The 15,640-nt window shown below is 46.5% G+C and overlaps 1 protein-coding gene across 1 annotated transcript; it reads left to right on the top strand.

The window, feature by feature from the left end:
* The first annotated feature begins 222 nt into the window (after window positions 1-222).
* Window positions 223-989, top strand: LOC136532479 (uncharacterized). The gene is made up of 2 exons (XM_066525072.1): window positions 223-450; window positions 570-989. The coding sequence occupies exons 1-2, from the start codon at window positions 403-405 to the stop codon at window positions 813-815; spliced, it is 294 nt and encodes a 97-aa protein (XP_066381169.1). The 5' UTR covers window positions 223-402; the 3' UTR covers window positions 816-989.
* Window positions 990-15,640: the final 14,651 nt, after the last annotated feature.

Genomic DNA, 15,640 nt, shown 5'->3' on the forward strand with positions numbered 1-15,640 from the left:
TTTTATAAAAAAAGAAGAAGAACGATTTGGAGCAAACCGGCGCGGCTCTTTCGGAGAACTGGGCGCCGAATCCTCCTGGACCGCTCCTGCGGCTGGGCCACTTGGGCGTTCCAGTTTGGTGGGCATGTGAAAGCGACGCAGCCGCCGGGCCCACAAGTGTGCGTCCAGTCCAGCGTGTTTACGCCCCCGCCGTCTGCTGCATGCCCAGACGACTCGCCTCCGACTCTTTCTTTGGAGCGCCACCTACCGAGAGAGTTCACGAAGCAGCACGGGCTGCACGGCGCCGCCTCCGCCTCCGCCTCCGCCTATATAACGCGCAACGAGGCCGGCCACAAGTCCTCTACTCGACGAGAGACGCAGGCGGCGGCTGAGGAGGAGATCGATCGATCCAAGGCGACCAAGATGGCTTCCCCGTATGCGTCGTGGTCCAAGAGGTGGATCCGCCCCGAGGTACGTCCGTCCGTCGTCGTTGTTGGTGTTCTGATCTGCTTGATCGATCGATTTGCGAATCATATGGATGGATGGATCGTGTGGATCTGATGAATAACGTCGTCGTCCCGGCCGGCCAGGTGTACCCGCTGTTCGTGCCCATGGCGGCGGCGCTGGGCATCTGCTCGTACCAGCTGGTGCGCAACATCACGGGCAACCCGGAGGTGCGGGTGACCAAGGAGAAGCGGGCGGCGGGCGTGCTGGACAACCACGAGGAGGGGGAGAGGTACGCCATGCACGGCCTCCGCAAGTTCGTCCGCGGGAAGAAGCCCGAGATCATGGCATCCATCAACTCCTTCTTCGCCGACCCTCCCAAGGACGATTAGGCGGATCGGATCGGAGACCGAACGATCGTCGTCGATCATATATTATCATTCATTCCCGGCCGGCCGGCCTTGATTCCTAGCCGTCGGTACATTTTTGTTTTGTATTCTAATTTTCCCCATATAAATGGAAGAACATGCATATGCTGTTGTGGCTTTGGCTGCGAACAAATTAAACAGGCCTACAGCCTGTTCATTTCGGCTGAATTGGCTTATAAGCCATGACTGAAAATATCGCTGGCTGGTTTGGTACGAGAGAAAAACACTGTTCAAGCCGTGGATTATAAGCTAGATACGAACGAATAAGCCGAAACGAACAGGCCGCTAAACGTTAAGCTAGATACAGACGAATAAGCCAAAACGAACAAGCTGCTAAACGTGATGATTCTCATCACGTACCAACCGAATTCGAATAACTATGGTGGTGGTGGTGCCGGTTTGGCAATATGTTTATTTCCACACACACCCCCCCCCCCCCCCCCCCCCCCCCCACACACACACACACACACACACACCCGTTCGTCGGCCAGCTGCCTTGTTGGGCGCTGACCCGTGAGAATTATTACGTGTGGGCATGCAGTCGGCGGCACCAAAAGCCGACAAGGCAATTCGCGTTTGGCCACCGACGACCAACCGCGTGCGTGCCAGTGGCCAACTGGTTGGCGTATCAATCTCGATCAGTTCCGGCCGGCATGTGGGAAAAGAGGCGAACCGACGGTCGCTGCCTGCACGCCCAGGCTGTTGAACGCCCGGCTCGCGTGCGCCCACGACGCCGCTTAATTTGATCGCTTCCGATTCCAGAAAGCAAGGTTGTAGCCCAATTTTCCAGCTTTCAAACGTACCCTGCCTGTCGAACGCGCCGCCACTAGCTCTGTGCGGGGTAACGCGTTAATTAATTATTGTAAGTTTGTAAAACATCCTAAGAGCATCTTAAGAGTACCCAATACTCCCTCCGTATCGTAATTAAATAACATTTAGGACATGAGTACGATTACTAAGGGGTGATTAATTAGGGGTTAGTTTTCCTGTTTTGGCCTTATTAAATACTCCTGAGGGTGCTACCTGTACAACAATCCATCGTAGCTCGGTTGGTCAAGGCTCCACGGCCCGAGGCATGAGCTCCACGGTTCGACCCCTGGCAGCCTTTTTCGTTGTCGCCACAATTTTTGCATGGCTTTGCATGGCGCTGTGCGGGCTCGTGTTTGGCCGTTCTCGCGTGCTGCGCGTTTTCGTTGTTTCGCGAGTTTGGCAGCGTTGCGTGGCACTGGCGCGCGTGCGGTGCCGTGTGGATTCATTTGGCTGGGCGAGGCGCGCGCGTTTAGCAGCGTTTTTGCGCGCGTTTAGCAGTGTTTTTGCTCTGTTTTCATAGGCAAACATTCTTTTGCGGTGGCGCCACTGTGTTTACAATTTAGCGCTCGATTGCCTGCGTCGTTTGAGTTCCACCGTGGCTATTAATACACAGTCTTTCCCCGGCCTCTTCTCTTTCCATAGCCGTGCATCATCTCCACACTTTCCTGTTTTCTCTTTGCATGTACCGCTTGCAGTGTCAGCTGATCCAGCAAGAGTGCCTGCCTTAGATCTGAATGTACGCTTAGAAGATGATGACAACGGCTTTGATCTGAATGTTGGCTTAGAAGAAGATGACTATGGTAATGTGTTTCCTTGTTTGATTTTGCTTGTTTCACTCAACCTCCATCTCTCCTTTTTTTTTTCCTTTTTTTGGAAAGGGTTTGATTTGAACTTGCCATTGGATGAGTATGGTGCGGTTGATTTTGACTTCGTACAAAACCTTCATGGTAATCCTGCATGCCGTCCTATTATTTTGATACAACATGTACCGTACAAAATCTGCATGCCGTGCCTAGTAAATGTGCTTGTTTTTTCCTATAGCTAGAACATGCATGCCGTGGCTAAGTAATCTTGCTTGTTTTTTCTTTCATTTTAGCTACATCTTGCCGTGGATCCATCTTGCCGTGAACAAGTAGTACTACTACGAATATTATCTTGTCTAGTACTCTGAATGTACTTGCTAAGAACACTAAGCATTATTTTTTTTTAACAGAACATGTTCAACAGCCCCACCGAAATAAAGAGATACAGAACACCTCCGCAAACAAGTTTGTCAATCTTTGTTGGCTAGAAGCAACAATGGTAAACTAGGCAAGAAGGACACTACCATTGTTGCCGAGCAATTTAGGCTTAAAATTCGTGCAGTTCAAAGGTTATGGAAAAGAGGTAAAACACAACTTGCAAACTCCATTCCGATTGATGTTTCAAGTCTAAAAAAGGGTAGAGTAGGCCGCAAGCAAATCCCTGTTGACTTAGATGCATTGAGAAACATTCCTCTAAAGCAAAGAATGACTATAGATGATGTGTGCAAGGCACTAAATTTGAGCAGATGGCAGATTCAAAGGTATTTGAAAAAAGGCTACCTTAGGCGCCACTCTAGTAGCATCAAACCCTATCTCACTGAAGCTAACAAGAGGGCTAGGTTACAGTGGTGTGTTGACATGGTTAATAGGGAGTTGTTTGATGATCCAAAGTTTAAGGAGTTGTATGACTTTGTTTTTATTGATGAGAAATGGTTTTACCTACGTCAAAAAAATGAAAGATATTATTTGCTACCCGAAGAAGATGTACCACATCGGACTTGTAAGAACAAGAACTACATCCCTAGGCTCATGTTCTTGTGTGCTTGCGCTCGACCAAGGTTTAGGGATGGGGTTTGTACTTTTGATGGTAGGATTGGATGTTTCCCACTTGTTCATTTTGAACCAGCTATGAGAAGTAATGAGAGGACCGGCCGTGTTCGTGGAGACATGGTTATGAAGCCCATTACATCGATCACTAGAGATGTGATTAGGGATTTCATGATCAACCAAGTGTTGCCGGCCATTAGATCCAAATGGCCAAGAGAAGATGTGGGTAAACCAATCTTCATCCAACAAGACAATGCACCCTCTCATTTGAAATTGGATGATCCGGAATTTTGTGCGGCCGCTAAGCTAGGAGGATTTGATATTCGCCTAATTTGTCAACCACCAAACTCTCCGGATTTCAACATTCTTGACTTGGGTTTCTTTCGAGCAATACAAGCAATTCAATATAAGAAGGATGCAAAAACTAGTGAGGCTCTAGTTCCAGCCGTCAAAGAGGTAATTTGCAATTCATGGAAGCAATTCAAATTGTTCACACATGTTTTGTTGCACAATTGTTTTCTCATTCATTCATTTGTTGCACAATTGTTTTGTAGTCATTCATGGAGTACTCGCCGCACCTTGCAAACCGGATGTTTATAACACTACAAGGTGTCTTCTTGGAAGCAATGAAAGTGAAAGGTTGCAACAAGTTTGAGATACCTCACATGAAAAAAGAAACACTAGAAAGAGAAGATCGGCTGCCATCTTGTTTGCCTTGTGATCCATCATTGCTACATGAAGCTAAAGCTACTCTTGCTGCATGAAAAAATTATAATGATGATTGTTAGCTTTTGTAGTAGAGACATCTTGTAATGTTGCATGAACTAAACCATTGCCGATTGTTGCATGAACTAAATTTGTAATGCTGCACGAACTGAATCATCCTTTCTAAGTTATCTTACCGATGCTTTGGCGTACTCCTTTGTCGGCAGCAAGTCCTTGTAGTGCTCCATGAAAAGCTCGCAGTCCACGTTGATGCGGCCGAGCATGGCGTCGATGAAGTAGTCCGCGTGGACGAGACCACAACGAGGGCATGGGTAGAACCGCGAGTACGCACGGTTCCACGCTTCGCGGTCCTCGTGGATGAGATGGCAGCGACTGCAAAGGAAAGCGCCCAGCGGCAAGGACTCCGGCACCACCTCCATGGAGTCCGGCGCAAGCTCCAGCAACTCTGGCGTGATGGAGTCCGGCGGCATCTGCGACTCCAGCACCACCTCGTCCGGCTCCTACGAATCCGGCACCACGCCGTCCACGGTGACCTCCTGCGAATCCGGCAGCACGATGACTTCGTCCAGCTCCTGCGAATCCTGCGCGACGGAGAGCAGCGGGTCGGAGTCCACGGACAGCAGCGGGTCGATGACGTCCTCCGCGGCGACCTCCTCCGACTCCGGCCCAATGTCCTCCGTGGCGAGCACCTTCGACTCCTGCCCGACGTCGTCCGCGGCGACCAGCACCCGCGCGCCACCGGTCTCCATAGCGACGAAACGAACCGAACAGGCGAGCGTACTATGGGCGGTCTGCGTGCTGTGGACGGCCGGCGATGCGAACGGGCGGCGCGCGTGCCTGGGAGGTCTGCGAGCGTGCTGTGGACGGGGGGCGACCGCGGCGATCTCTTTAGTCGAGGAGTCCGCGATTAATGACGAGGCATGCGAACGGACGGCCATGCGAACGGGCAGCGCGTGTGCCTGGCTAGGGGTTTTCGCGTCCAAAGTTGCCCTCGGTACCGTGAACGTCATCTTTTGCCGCAAACGGCCTGGCCTCTAGAACGTCATCTAATTACGATACGGAGGGAGTACATTAAAAAAAAGATGTTTTATAACTTCCAAAAAAGTATTGAATGGAATAAATAAAACCATCTCCAACAGTTTTCAATAATCCACTCCTAAATATGGAAGATAATTTATCCTAACCACTTTTGTATATTCTTTCTCCTATACATTTACATTAGAAAACATTTCCTACTCTTTATTCTTTTTCATGTCCTTCTACACTCACCGGGAAAGTAGCGCAGAGGATACGTGCATGTGCAAGTCCTAGGGGAGAGTTTTTAAGTGCTAAAAGATTAGAATGTGGGATTAGGAATTGTTTGAGATGTGTTTTTTCCAATCGTACTAAAAATCAAGGATTGGGAGAATGTTTTAGCAGCTCTTGGAGATGCTCTAATGATTTCTCTCCTTTTTTCTCAATTCAATTGCCGTTCCCAATCTCGTCTCCTTCTGCGTGGAATCAAATAGAGAATATTAGCTGTCATTAAAAAAAAGATCGCCATCCATGCCTAACCGCCAAAACATGATTTGTAGAAATTGAATGACAAAAATAATGACCTTGATTCTCGTGTCCTGAAATAAGAAGGTGTCTCAGAGTCAGAAATTTTATGATACGTACATATTATGCACGTAACGTACCCTTCATCGTGAAAAGATATTGATATTACCATAGTTGGGTTGGTGATACAAAATATGGCATACATACGAATGCCGCCATTTTAAATAAAACTAAGTTGCTTCACCCTTTATATTTTGGAATCTTTTTAGTGTTTATTAGATTCCATAGTTGGGTTGGTGATTTCTCTTTTTTTTCTCTCAATTCAATTGCCGTTTCCCAATCTCTTCTTCTGCGTGGAATCAAATAGACAAGATCAGCTGTCAAAAAAAAAAAAGATCGTCATCCATGCCTAACTGCCAAAAACATGATTTGTAGAAATAGAATAAATGACAAAAATAATCTTGCATGCTAAGCTTGATTCTCATGTCCTGAAATAAGAAGGTGTCTCAGAAATTCTATAATAGTTGGAAAAAACATAAGCCATCCATTCAACGAGATCCAACGATGTAAAAATAGGAGGGTACTAAGGCCTAGATATACTAAGGAGGTGAGGACACCACTAAAATTAAGTGAGGCAAGTACCAAAAATACGTGGGGTTCGGTTTATTTTTTATTTTTTGATTATGGGTAAATTGGTAATTTTAGCATCTTCACTGAAGGGCAAAGAAGGAATTTTCCGTCCCCATCCCTGTGTGAACCCATCGTTCCCATCTCAGTCCAGTTCTTTCCCCCCTTTGGTGAAGCTCCCAGACGGACTGCTGCAGGGACGATGTGGACGGCGAGCGCGCACATCATCACGGCGTTGATCGGCTCCGGGGTGCTCTCGCTGGGTTGGGCCATCGCGCAGCCGTGATGCTGCTCTTCTCGCTCGTCACCTATCAGCTGCTCACCGATTGCTACTGCTCCAGCGACCCCTCTGCGCCGGCAAGCGAAACTACACCTACATGAATGCCGTCAACGCGAACCTCAGTGCGTGCTCTCCGCCTTCGTCCCTGCTTCTCATGTGTCTAGGCCTTCCAAGTTGAAGATCGATCAACTAGAACTTACTCTCTGGCCTGTGCATCTCTGAACTAGAATTTCGTCGACCAAGCAGGTGGCATCAAGGTCCAGATCTGCGGGTTCCTGCAGTAGCAGTGCCCCAACATCGTGGGCGTGGGCGCGTGGCCATCGGGTACACCATCACCGCCTCAATCAGCATGCTGTGAGTGAACACAGAGCCGCGCACGACTCGTCTGCTCTTTCATTTGCTCATCTGGACAGTGCAGGAACGTCGTGACTTTGACGATGGTGTGGTGGTCGCATGCAGAGCGATCACGAGGGCCAACTGCTTCCACCAGAAGGGCATGGCCTCTATCGGGTCGAGACTTCGGGGTGGCGGCGCCGCCGCCCTATCGTCCGAGCGAACGATGTCGCAGAGGGGCCAGGAACACCTACGAAAATACCCTCAATATTACAAATTATATTTAATAAATACTATTTCTCAATTAGTTAGCTAATAAGAGCCAAGTTTTTTTTTTCGTAGATGGTCCTGGAGGCACGGGCAAGACGTTCCTATATATGGCCCTCCTCACTACTGGAAACCAGCACTTTGCCGAGTGCCGAAAGCTTTGCCGAGTGTATTTTATCGGGCATTCGGTAAAGACGGCTTTGCCGAGTGTTTTTTTCGGCACTCGGCAAAGATGACTTTGCCGAGTGTTTTTTTTCAGCACTTGGCAAAGATGTATTTTGCCGAGTGCCATTTTTCGGCACTCGGCAAAATGCGTCTTTGCCGAGTGCCTTTTTTCTGGCACTCGACAAAGATGTATTTTGCCGAGTGCCATTTTTTGGCACTCGGCAAAATGCGTCTTTGCCGAGTGCCTTTTTTTTGACACTCGACAAAGAGGCATTTTGCCGTGTGCATTTTTTTTTGCTCTCGGCAAATCATTTTTTCAAAGCAATTTTTGAGGCCCTAAATGAATTCAAATGAAAAACTTTTAAACTACAAAGTTGTGTAACTTCTCAAGATCTACAAAGTTTATTTTGGTGATTTCTTCATTTGACAAAGCGACAATAACGTTGTTCATAAAATCTACATCTCTCTCATATCTCTCATATTAGTTTCATATTAAAGATTGCGGCAATGTAAGATATGTTCAGTGTACTCCTTTATATTTTATTTATATATATTATGCTTTTTTTAAACGCTTATATTCTATGTCTATGTTTTTAGATTCTACTGCCATATTATTGAGATGGACTATATACTTTATTCATAATGGACATGCAAAAGAAAACTGTGCACATTATGGATCCACTCCCAGATGATGTATGTTACAAGGGTTATGATTAAATCATGCCATATATAGCTATATTTCACAATATTGCTAAAAGGTTCAGTGTCGCTATGAAACTGATAAATTCTTAGTGGGACGCAATATTTATTACTGGAAGCGAATATTCCCTGCCTGTGTTACAAAAGTTCCAAAACATAAAAACTGGTAATCACCTATAATATGTTTCATCTTTCTTATTATCACAAAATAGTTATTTGATTTATGTACAATAAATCAAACAAATGCTCATCTCCAGAAAATTAGGAGGCTTCCTTGTATACAATTTCATGAAGTCATGGAATGGTGTAAGATTATCACCGATCAACACTGTAAATATATATTCTCTAACTATATTCCGTACACTACATACAAAATTAATAACTTAACTTATTATATCTACCATGCACAGCTATCAAATTCACTGAGGATGGAATTTTTGGGGACATTTTTAAGAGCCATGCAAACGAATGTTTTGACAACTTTCTTGAAGATCTCCAAGTCATGATTAAGGACTTAGACATAATATAACTTAAATGGTTATATGAGAAAAAAATTTACTATGACTTTTTAGTTTCCCGGATTGTATACATGCTCAAAGATATTATGTAAAAGTTGAACTATGAAAAAAAAACATTGGTTGTTTTCATGTGTGTCTCCAAGATAAATCCGTTGCGTTAGCACGAACATTATACTAGTAAATAATGTTTCTCAATTAGTTAGCTAAAAAATGAAAGTACCTGAAGGTACCAAGATACTTTTACAACCATTGTAAAAGATCTCTACGTGAGAATCTTTTTAGTGTTTAGATTAGATTTTACATACCTTATATTTTCAGAAAATAGGGAGAATACTAAATGATACAAGTTTCACTGCATTTTTAACAAACAGTCGTTGGTACCATAACTTTGTACAATCCTAAACACAATGGGCGAAACAGTTGGTACCATAACTTTGTTGAATCCTAAACAATTGGTGAACTTATATTAAATAATAACGTAAACTTTCCTATGAAACATTGTGGAGAAAAAATATGTCTAAGATGCTTCCCATATATAGCTAGTTAAAGTGGTATTCTCACGTGTCGTTCAGTATACGTGAAACACATGTGAAAATGGTTGCATGCATGTCCTTAGAAAACTTATCACTTTATTAATCTCTTTATTTGTTCATTAAGTTCGAATTTTGCAACGACTGATATATCATGTTCATCCCCATCTCTCGCAACAGTCTTACCAAACTTTTGGAAAAATATTCAGGGCAAACCTTCTACCTAGTGGAATCTTGAAAATCCTTTAGAAAAAAAAACGTACTTAGGAGTTCTCAACACGTTTGAAACTTCGATTTAAAAAAAAACATTTGAAATTATGCACATCCATAGTGCGTCTATAGATGTATATATTGTACAAAAAAAATTGAGATTCAAACTTGTTTTTGTAAAAACTCATATGAAAGTAACAAATTTTCACTACTACAATAAAACTTAACCGAGACGTTTGGCAAAGGCGCTCGGAGGTGGGCGGGCTGGTTGCCCGCCTCCGTTATTCGGTGGCCGGGCAACTGACCCAACGACCGCCTCGGTTAATCATTAACGGAGTGCCCGCCTCGATTAATATCGATTAACCGAGGCGGTTGTCCTAACGCAACCGCCTCGGTTAATGCATTAACCGAGGTGGGCGCCTTAAATTCATTTTTGGAGGCGGGTGCCATAAATTCATTTTCGGAGGCGGGCGTGTTATAAGGCCCGACTCCAAAAATGGAAGACCCAGCTGACAGCTGTCGATGTTTCACCACCGATAGCCTACCACGGGGGTACCCAGGGCAGTTTGTTCGGGTTTCAGCGTATGCAGAACTCGATAGTAAACGCAAGAGACAGTCGATTTATCCTGGTTCAGGCCCTCGATCGTAGATCGAGTAATAACCCTACGTCCAGTCGGCGTTAGCCTTTGCGTTGGATTGATTATGATATGTTGTGTTGTACAATTGTCGTCCTCCTCGTCCAGGAGCCCTGCCCTCCTTTATATAGTCAGGAGGCCAGAGTCCTAGTCGGTTTATAATGAGAGTTACTAGTAGGATTACTGAATAGTACTACTACTAGGATTACAAGGGAAGAATCCTAGTTAGACTAGATCTTCTTTCTCCTTTGTGGGGTATCCTGTGGGTCCCGTATCGACAAGCCCCCGAGCACTTCATGGTTGAGCTCTGAAAGTCTCGTTTTGCTCTTTCAGGTCTTGATGAGCAGTAACAAACGTCATCCGAGTGCTTTCTGGAGTGAAACCTTGTAGCGCTTCTTGGGACCTTCGAGTGGTGAGTGCTTTTTTGAAGAAAAAATATGTCCATCTGGTTGTAGCCCCCGAGCCTCTTGCTATTTGGAACAAGTAGCTGGAGGATCTTGTCTTGAAGTTGCTCTGTTTGTTCGTTGAAGTTTTATCAAAAAGAACTCGAATATGGCTCGTTTCCGGGTTCTTTTGTCGTAATGTCTTGAAGTGGTCTGCGTTGATGAAGTCTTTTGGTGACGTGCGCTTTTTCGAAGAAAAAGTGCACTCACTGAGTGTAGCCCCCGAGCCTCTTGCTATTTGGAACAAAAAGTTGGAGGGTCTTGAATCTTTATGTTGTTTGAAAATTTATGTTCTGAAGTAGTTCCTGAGAGTTGGGTTATGTCATCATTTGAGTAGTTTTGCGGCATCTTTTCGAAGCAGCCCTTTATTCTTGGATTAAACCATCATCCGAGTAGTTTCGCAGCATGCAGCCTCCGAGCGTATATCCTTGTTGTTTTGTTCCGGAAGAACTCGGATGCAAGGTCTTGGCGTATTCTTTGATAGTTTGCTGTTGTCAGAGGTAGTTGTATGGTGGTGGTTGAGTGTAAATGCCTTTCGTTCACGGGTTGTACTGTGCTGGTATATTCTTCCGAATATGCCTGTCTTCGAGTACTGTTCCCTCTCGCCTGAGTCATCCATTATTGAGTCCTGTTTTTTTTCACTGTGTCCTTTGTTAGGCTTATTTCGTTGGTACTCCTAGTCCATGTGCGCCGCTCCTTTGATCTATAAATACTGTCCCGGAGTGCTTGTTTTCATCCATTGGACATTCTGTTTAAACCTTCGTGGTCATGAACATGGTAGTTTGTGAAGTAGAGCAGCCCCCGGGCATATTTTGTAGTTCCTTTGCGTCTTGTCGTAGTTGGAGGAAGTCTTGTGATAGGGATTAGAGGTAGGCTAATCCCACGACAGCATTGTGCCAGGATGTACGTGGCGGTAGTTGGAGGAAGTCTTGTGATGTGGGCTTCGTTCCTTCATCTGGCAGTTCTGGGTTGATCCTCGTCGCCTGTCTTGAGACTGTCCGGTGCAGATCAACACCATATCTAGCATCACATCGGTCTTGGGTAGACAGATGCCCGCCGGCCTTCTCTGCTCCATGTTGCCCTGCCGTGCTGCCGATTTCCGCCTTGGATGCACTGCGTCCGTCCTTTGAAGAAAACAGTGTAGCTGATGGCGGTTTGTCCTTCCGAGTAGCAATTTGGGACACATAGTCGTTCCAGAGCCTAGCCGTGTCCGTGTTCCTCTTTGCTACTTTGCTTTTCGTGGTACCGAGTTCGTTGGGTCTTGTAAGATTTGTAATCTTCTATTTTTGAAGCCACTTGTAATGGAACGAATCTTGTCTTCTGAGTTATCTTTTACTTTTCTGCTATGATCCTTGTTCGTTCATAAGATTACCGAGTTCTTTCTTAAATAACCGGGTTCCTTTGTTCCTTGTGAGGTAGCCCTTTCTTTCTTCTTGGTTCGACGAGTTGTTCTTGTAGCGATCTGATAGCCCTACCGTGGTGCTGGACGGATAAGTCTGAAATCTGCCCGTTGGTTTGTACCATTGTGTGGATTTGTGCCCTCCGTCGTTTTAGCTGCGTCGGTAAATGGACCGTTGCGTTCTCACACTGTGTTTTAACGGGCCTTGTGGGCCATTTTTATTACTGAAAAATCTATTTCAAGACCTTTTATCTTCCTTTCCCTTGCTGCCCAGCTCTTGCCTTTAAACCCTAGCTTTCAGAAATCCGCCGCCGTCATCGTCGCTGTCACCCGAGCACCATCATCCTAGCTTCATCTTCCCTAGTGCCTTTTTTGCTTCCGCCAGTTCATGGGAAAGAAGAAAACCGCAAGCAAGTCCCAGGCGACCTTCGTGGACGAGGAGTCATCCCTTTCTTTGATCGAAAACCAGGAGTTCGTGGCCATGAGGGCTGCTCAGAAGGTTTGGCCGGCTCCAACAACAAGCGAAGACCAGCTGCGCGAGCTCGTTAGTGACGGCTTGATCCAAAGCAAAGTCATCGCTGAATGGAGAGTTCCGGGCGAGCATCGAGTTCCAGCTCCGGGTCCTGGTGAGATTGTCCTCTTTGTTTCCTTTGTCCGCGCTGGACTTTGCCTTCCTGCTTCCGCCTTCCTTCATCAGTTTCTTGGTTATTTCGGGGTTAGTCTGAACCATCTAACCCCCAATGCCGTTCTCCATCTTTCTGTTTTCGTTCATCTTTGTGAAGCTTTCCTTGGAATCCCTCCTTCTCTATCTCTTTTTCGCTTTTTCTTTCGTCTGAAACCTCAACCCCGCCGTGAAGAAACCAACGTTCTTGGCAGTTGTGGGATTCAGTTTTGCCAGGGTCTCAAGATTAAGTTTTTTTACTATGACCTGGTCGATTCTGTAAAAGATTGGCGTGCCAAGTGGTTTTACGCTGCCAATTTGATCCCTTCCCTTATCGTCCACTCTGGATCTGGTCCTGTGGTGAATGACCGATGGGACAAGAAACTTGAGTCACCTACCGAGATTCAAGTGATCCAGCCACTCCTTGATAGGATTAGTATGCTGAAACAGCAGGGTTTGACCGGCTTCGGTATTGTTTCGAGCTTTCTTCATCGCCGGGTTCAGCCTTTGAAAGAGCGGGAGCACCTTGGCTTCGAGTATTCTAGGGCCGAGGATCCTTCACGCATGGTCCCAGCTCTTGAGCTGACCGGTGAGGAGGTACTCGAGCGTCTCCAGAAGATGTTGAAAGGAGTGAGTGTCATTCCTCCTGCCGTCTTCGAGTTCTCAGCCAACAACCCGCCCCCAGCTGTGAGTTGTCTATCTTTTTGTTTGAGTACTTTATGTACTCTTGCTGCATCCGTTTTTGCTTAGCTTTTCTTTGTCTTGGTGTTTTATCCTTTTTCGCAGGAGCTTGGGCAGAACTTTGTCGACTCGATCCCTCTTGATGTTCTCCCCGCCATGGCAAAGACTGAGGATAAACTTGCTGGAACTTCTGCAACTAGTAAGTCCCAAACCTTTACCGGCCTTCTTGGGGTTTCTTCCGGATTTGTTGATGTATATGAAGAATATGTTCCTCGTCTAGTCCCTCGCGGTCCTCGCAGTGTCCCGAAGAGGGGGCGAACGGATGGGTCTTCATCTGGCCTGCCTGTCTCCAAGAAGCCTCGCAAACCAAGTACTCCCTCAGGTACTCTAGTTGTTGCTAGCATGCTCTTAGGTGAGCACATTTAATACTCTTTGTTCCTTTGTTTTCCTGTTTCTCTCTTGAACCGAGTACTTTTTATCCTTTTTTCAGCAGGTGCTCTGGTTTCCTTGGCTGAGGGAGAAGAGGATGATGAAGTACCCCTCATCATGCGGTGGTGAGTTGTTTTTCATATTCCTGTTGCATTGAATTTCTCTTCTTTGTCTTGACTTTTAGTCTTGAACTTTTTGAAGTAATCGGAGGTCGGGTGTGAGTTCTTCCGAGGCTCCCGCGCCGACTTCTTCTGAAGCTCCGGTGTCGAGTTCTTTGGTAGCCTCGGTACCGAGCTCTACCGCTCCTCCAGTGCGGAGTTCTTCCATGGCTCCAGCCCTGGCTTTTTCCGCGGCTCCGTTGTCGGCTATCCCGCTCCCGTCGCCGGGTGGCGGGGACATTTTCGCCGTCGTGGTTCCCCCTGCGAGGCCTTCTTTTGGCTTCGCGAAGAAGAAAGTGGTTGGGTGAGTAGATTTTGGCTTTATCTTTTTGGCTTCTATCTTCCTTCTTCTGGTTCTTATCGGTGCTTCCTTTTATCACTTTTCAGTGTTTCGTCTTCTCTCGTTTCTTCATTGACTTCTTCTCTGCCTCCCGCCATGCCAACGAGTTCTGAGCCTCAGGACTCACAACATTCTGTTGATGAAGTTGCTGTGGGGGCTTCGGAGCTACCTGGCGAAGTTGCGGACTTGGCCGCCCCGGAGGTGACTGTGGCTGTCGCGCCGGGTCCTTCTGAGGGTTTGGCTCCGGCTTCCCTGGAGGTTGCTTTGGTCGTTCCTTCTTCGCCCTAGCCGGCCTCTCCTTCCCCTTCTCTTGCTTCCGGCGGTCCCTCTTTTTCTGGTGATGTGGTGCAACAGTTCGATGCCACCCATCGGTTATCGGAGCTGACCGTAGCCTGGGGGAGCTTGTCGACCCTCGCGACTTCTTTTGGTGAAAAGCTCCAGGTAGGTTTTACTGCCACTCCTCTTTTGCATGCTTGTTTTTCTTCTGTCCTTACGCCTTGTTTCTCTTTGCCTCTTTTTGCTCAGTCTTTCTCTCATGATCATTCTGGCTTCTTTTTCTCATCTGAAAATGAGAGAAAGTTGTCTTCTGAGGTGGACGCTCTGAAAGCCGATCTTGACCTCCTCCGGGCTGAGTTGGAGACAGAGCGTCAAATGCACCAAAAGGAGGAGAAGACCCTTCGTGCCCGGGTAGTGGAGACAGAGAAGCAGAGAGATGCCGCGGTGGAGTCTGCGAAGAATGAATGCAAAGGTGCCGTGGGTTCTTCCTGTTTCTTCTTGTATTTTGACTTCTTTTTTCGCTAACTTGTTCTTCGGTGTCTTGTCTAGTTCTCCGAGTTGAGAAGCAGAAGCTCTCGGAGAGTATCGATGAAATGAAGGCTCTTGTCCGCTCTAGTCATAATAAGGCTGAGGAGGTAATTACTCATGCTGAGGAAGAACTCGCCCTTGCTAAGCTGATTAGGCGTGGAGCTGACAGAGATCTTGTGCAGGCCCAAAAAACTATTGAAGGCTTGTCCGGGAAGCTGGCGACGGCTACTGAAAATTGGAACGTTTTGTGGAAATCTTTTCGTTCAGTAGCCGATGTTCTCCGGACTCCAGCGGATGATGGGCAATCTTGGGCACAGTTCATTCCCCGGATTTCGACTCGTTTCCAAGAGTTCGTGAAGAGTGTGCTCAAGTATGTACCAAGAATGTGCTGGCCCAGGTCTGGGTCCTTGCTCCAGAGGCGCCTCTGTCCAAGATAGCAGAGGAAGCTGAAAGCCAAGAATACCTTGATGCCGTTGAGAGGATGGAGCCTGAGGTCGAAGGTTTAGCCAGTAGGGTTGTAGACAGTCTAAATATTGACATTTCCCTTCCTGATGACAATGCCTGATCCGATTGACCAGCCCCTTGTAATATTACACTCCTCTTTAAATGAAGATTCTTTATTTTCGTTGATGTATTCTTTGCCTGGGTGTGGTCGAAGTTACTTGACTTGCTGAGTACTTTGTCT

Source organism: Miscanthus floridulus, unplaced genomic scaffold, assembly GCF_019320115.1.
Source record: "Miscanthus floridulus cultivar M001 unplaced genomic scaffold, ASM1932011v1 fs_632_2_3, whole genome shotgun sequence".
Classification (NCBI taxonomy): domain Eukaryota; kingdom Viridiplantae; phylum Streptophyta; class Magnoliopsida; order Poales; family Poaceae; genus Miscanthus; species Miscanthus floridulus.

Coding starts and splice junctions, on each gene's coding strand:
- LOC136532479 (XM_066525072.1), top strand. CDS start 403: ATGGCTTCCCCGTATGCGTCGTGGTCCAAGAGGTGGATCCGCCCCGAG. Junction 451..569: donor AGAGGTGGATCCGCCCCGAG/GTACGTCCGTCC, acceptor CCGGCCGGCCAG/GTGTACCCGCTGTTCGTGCC.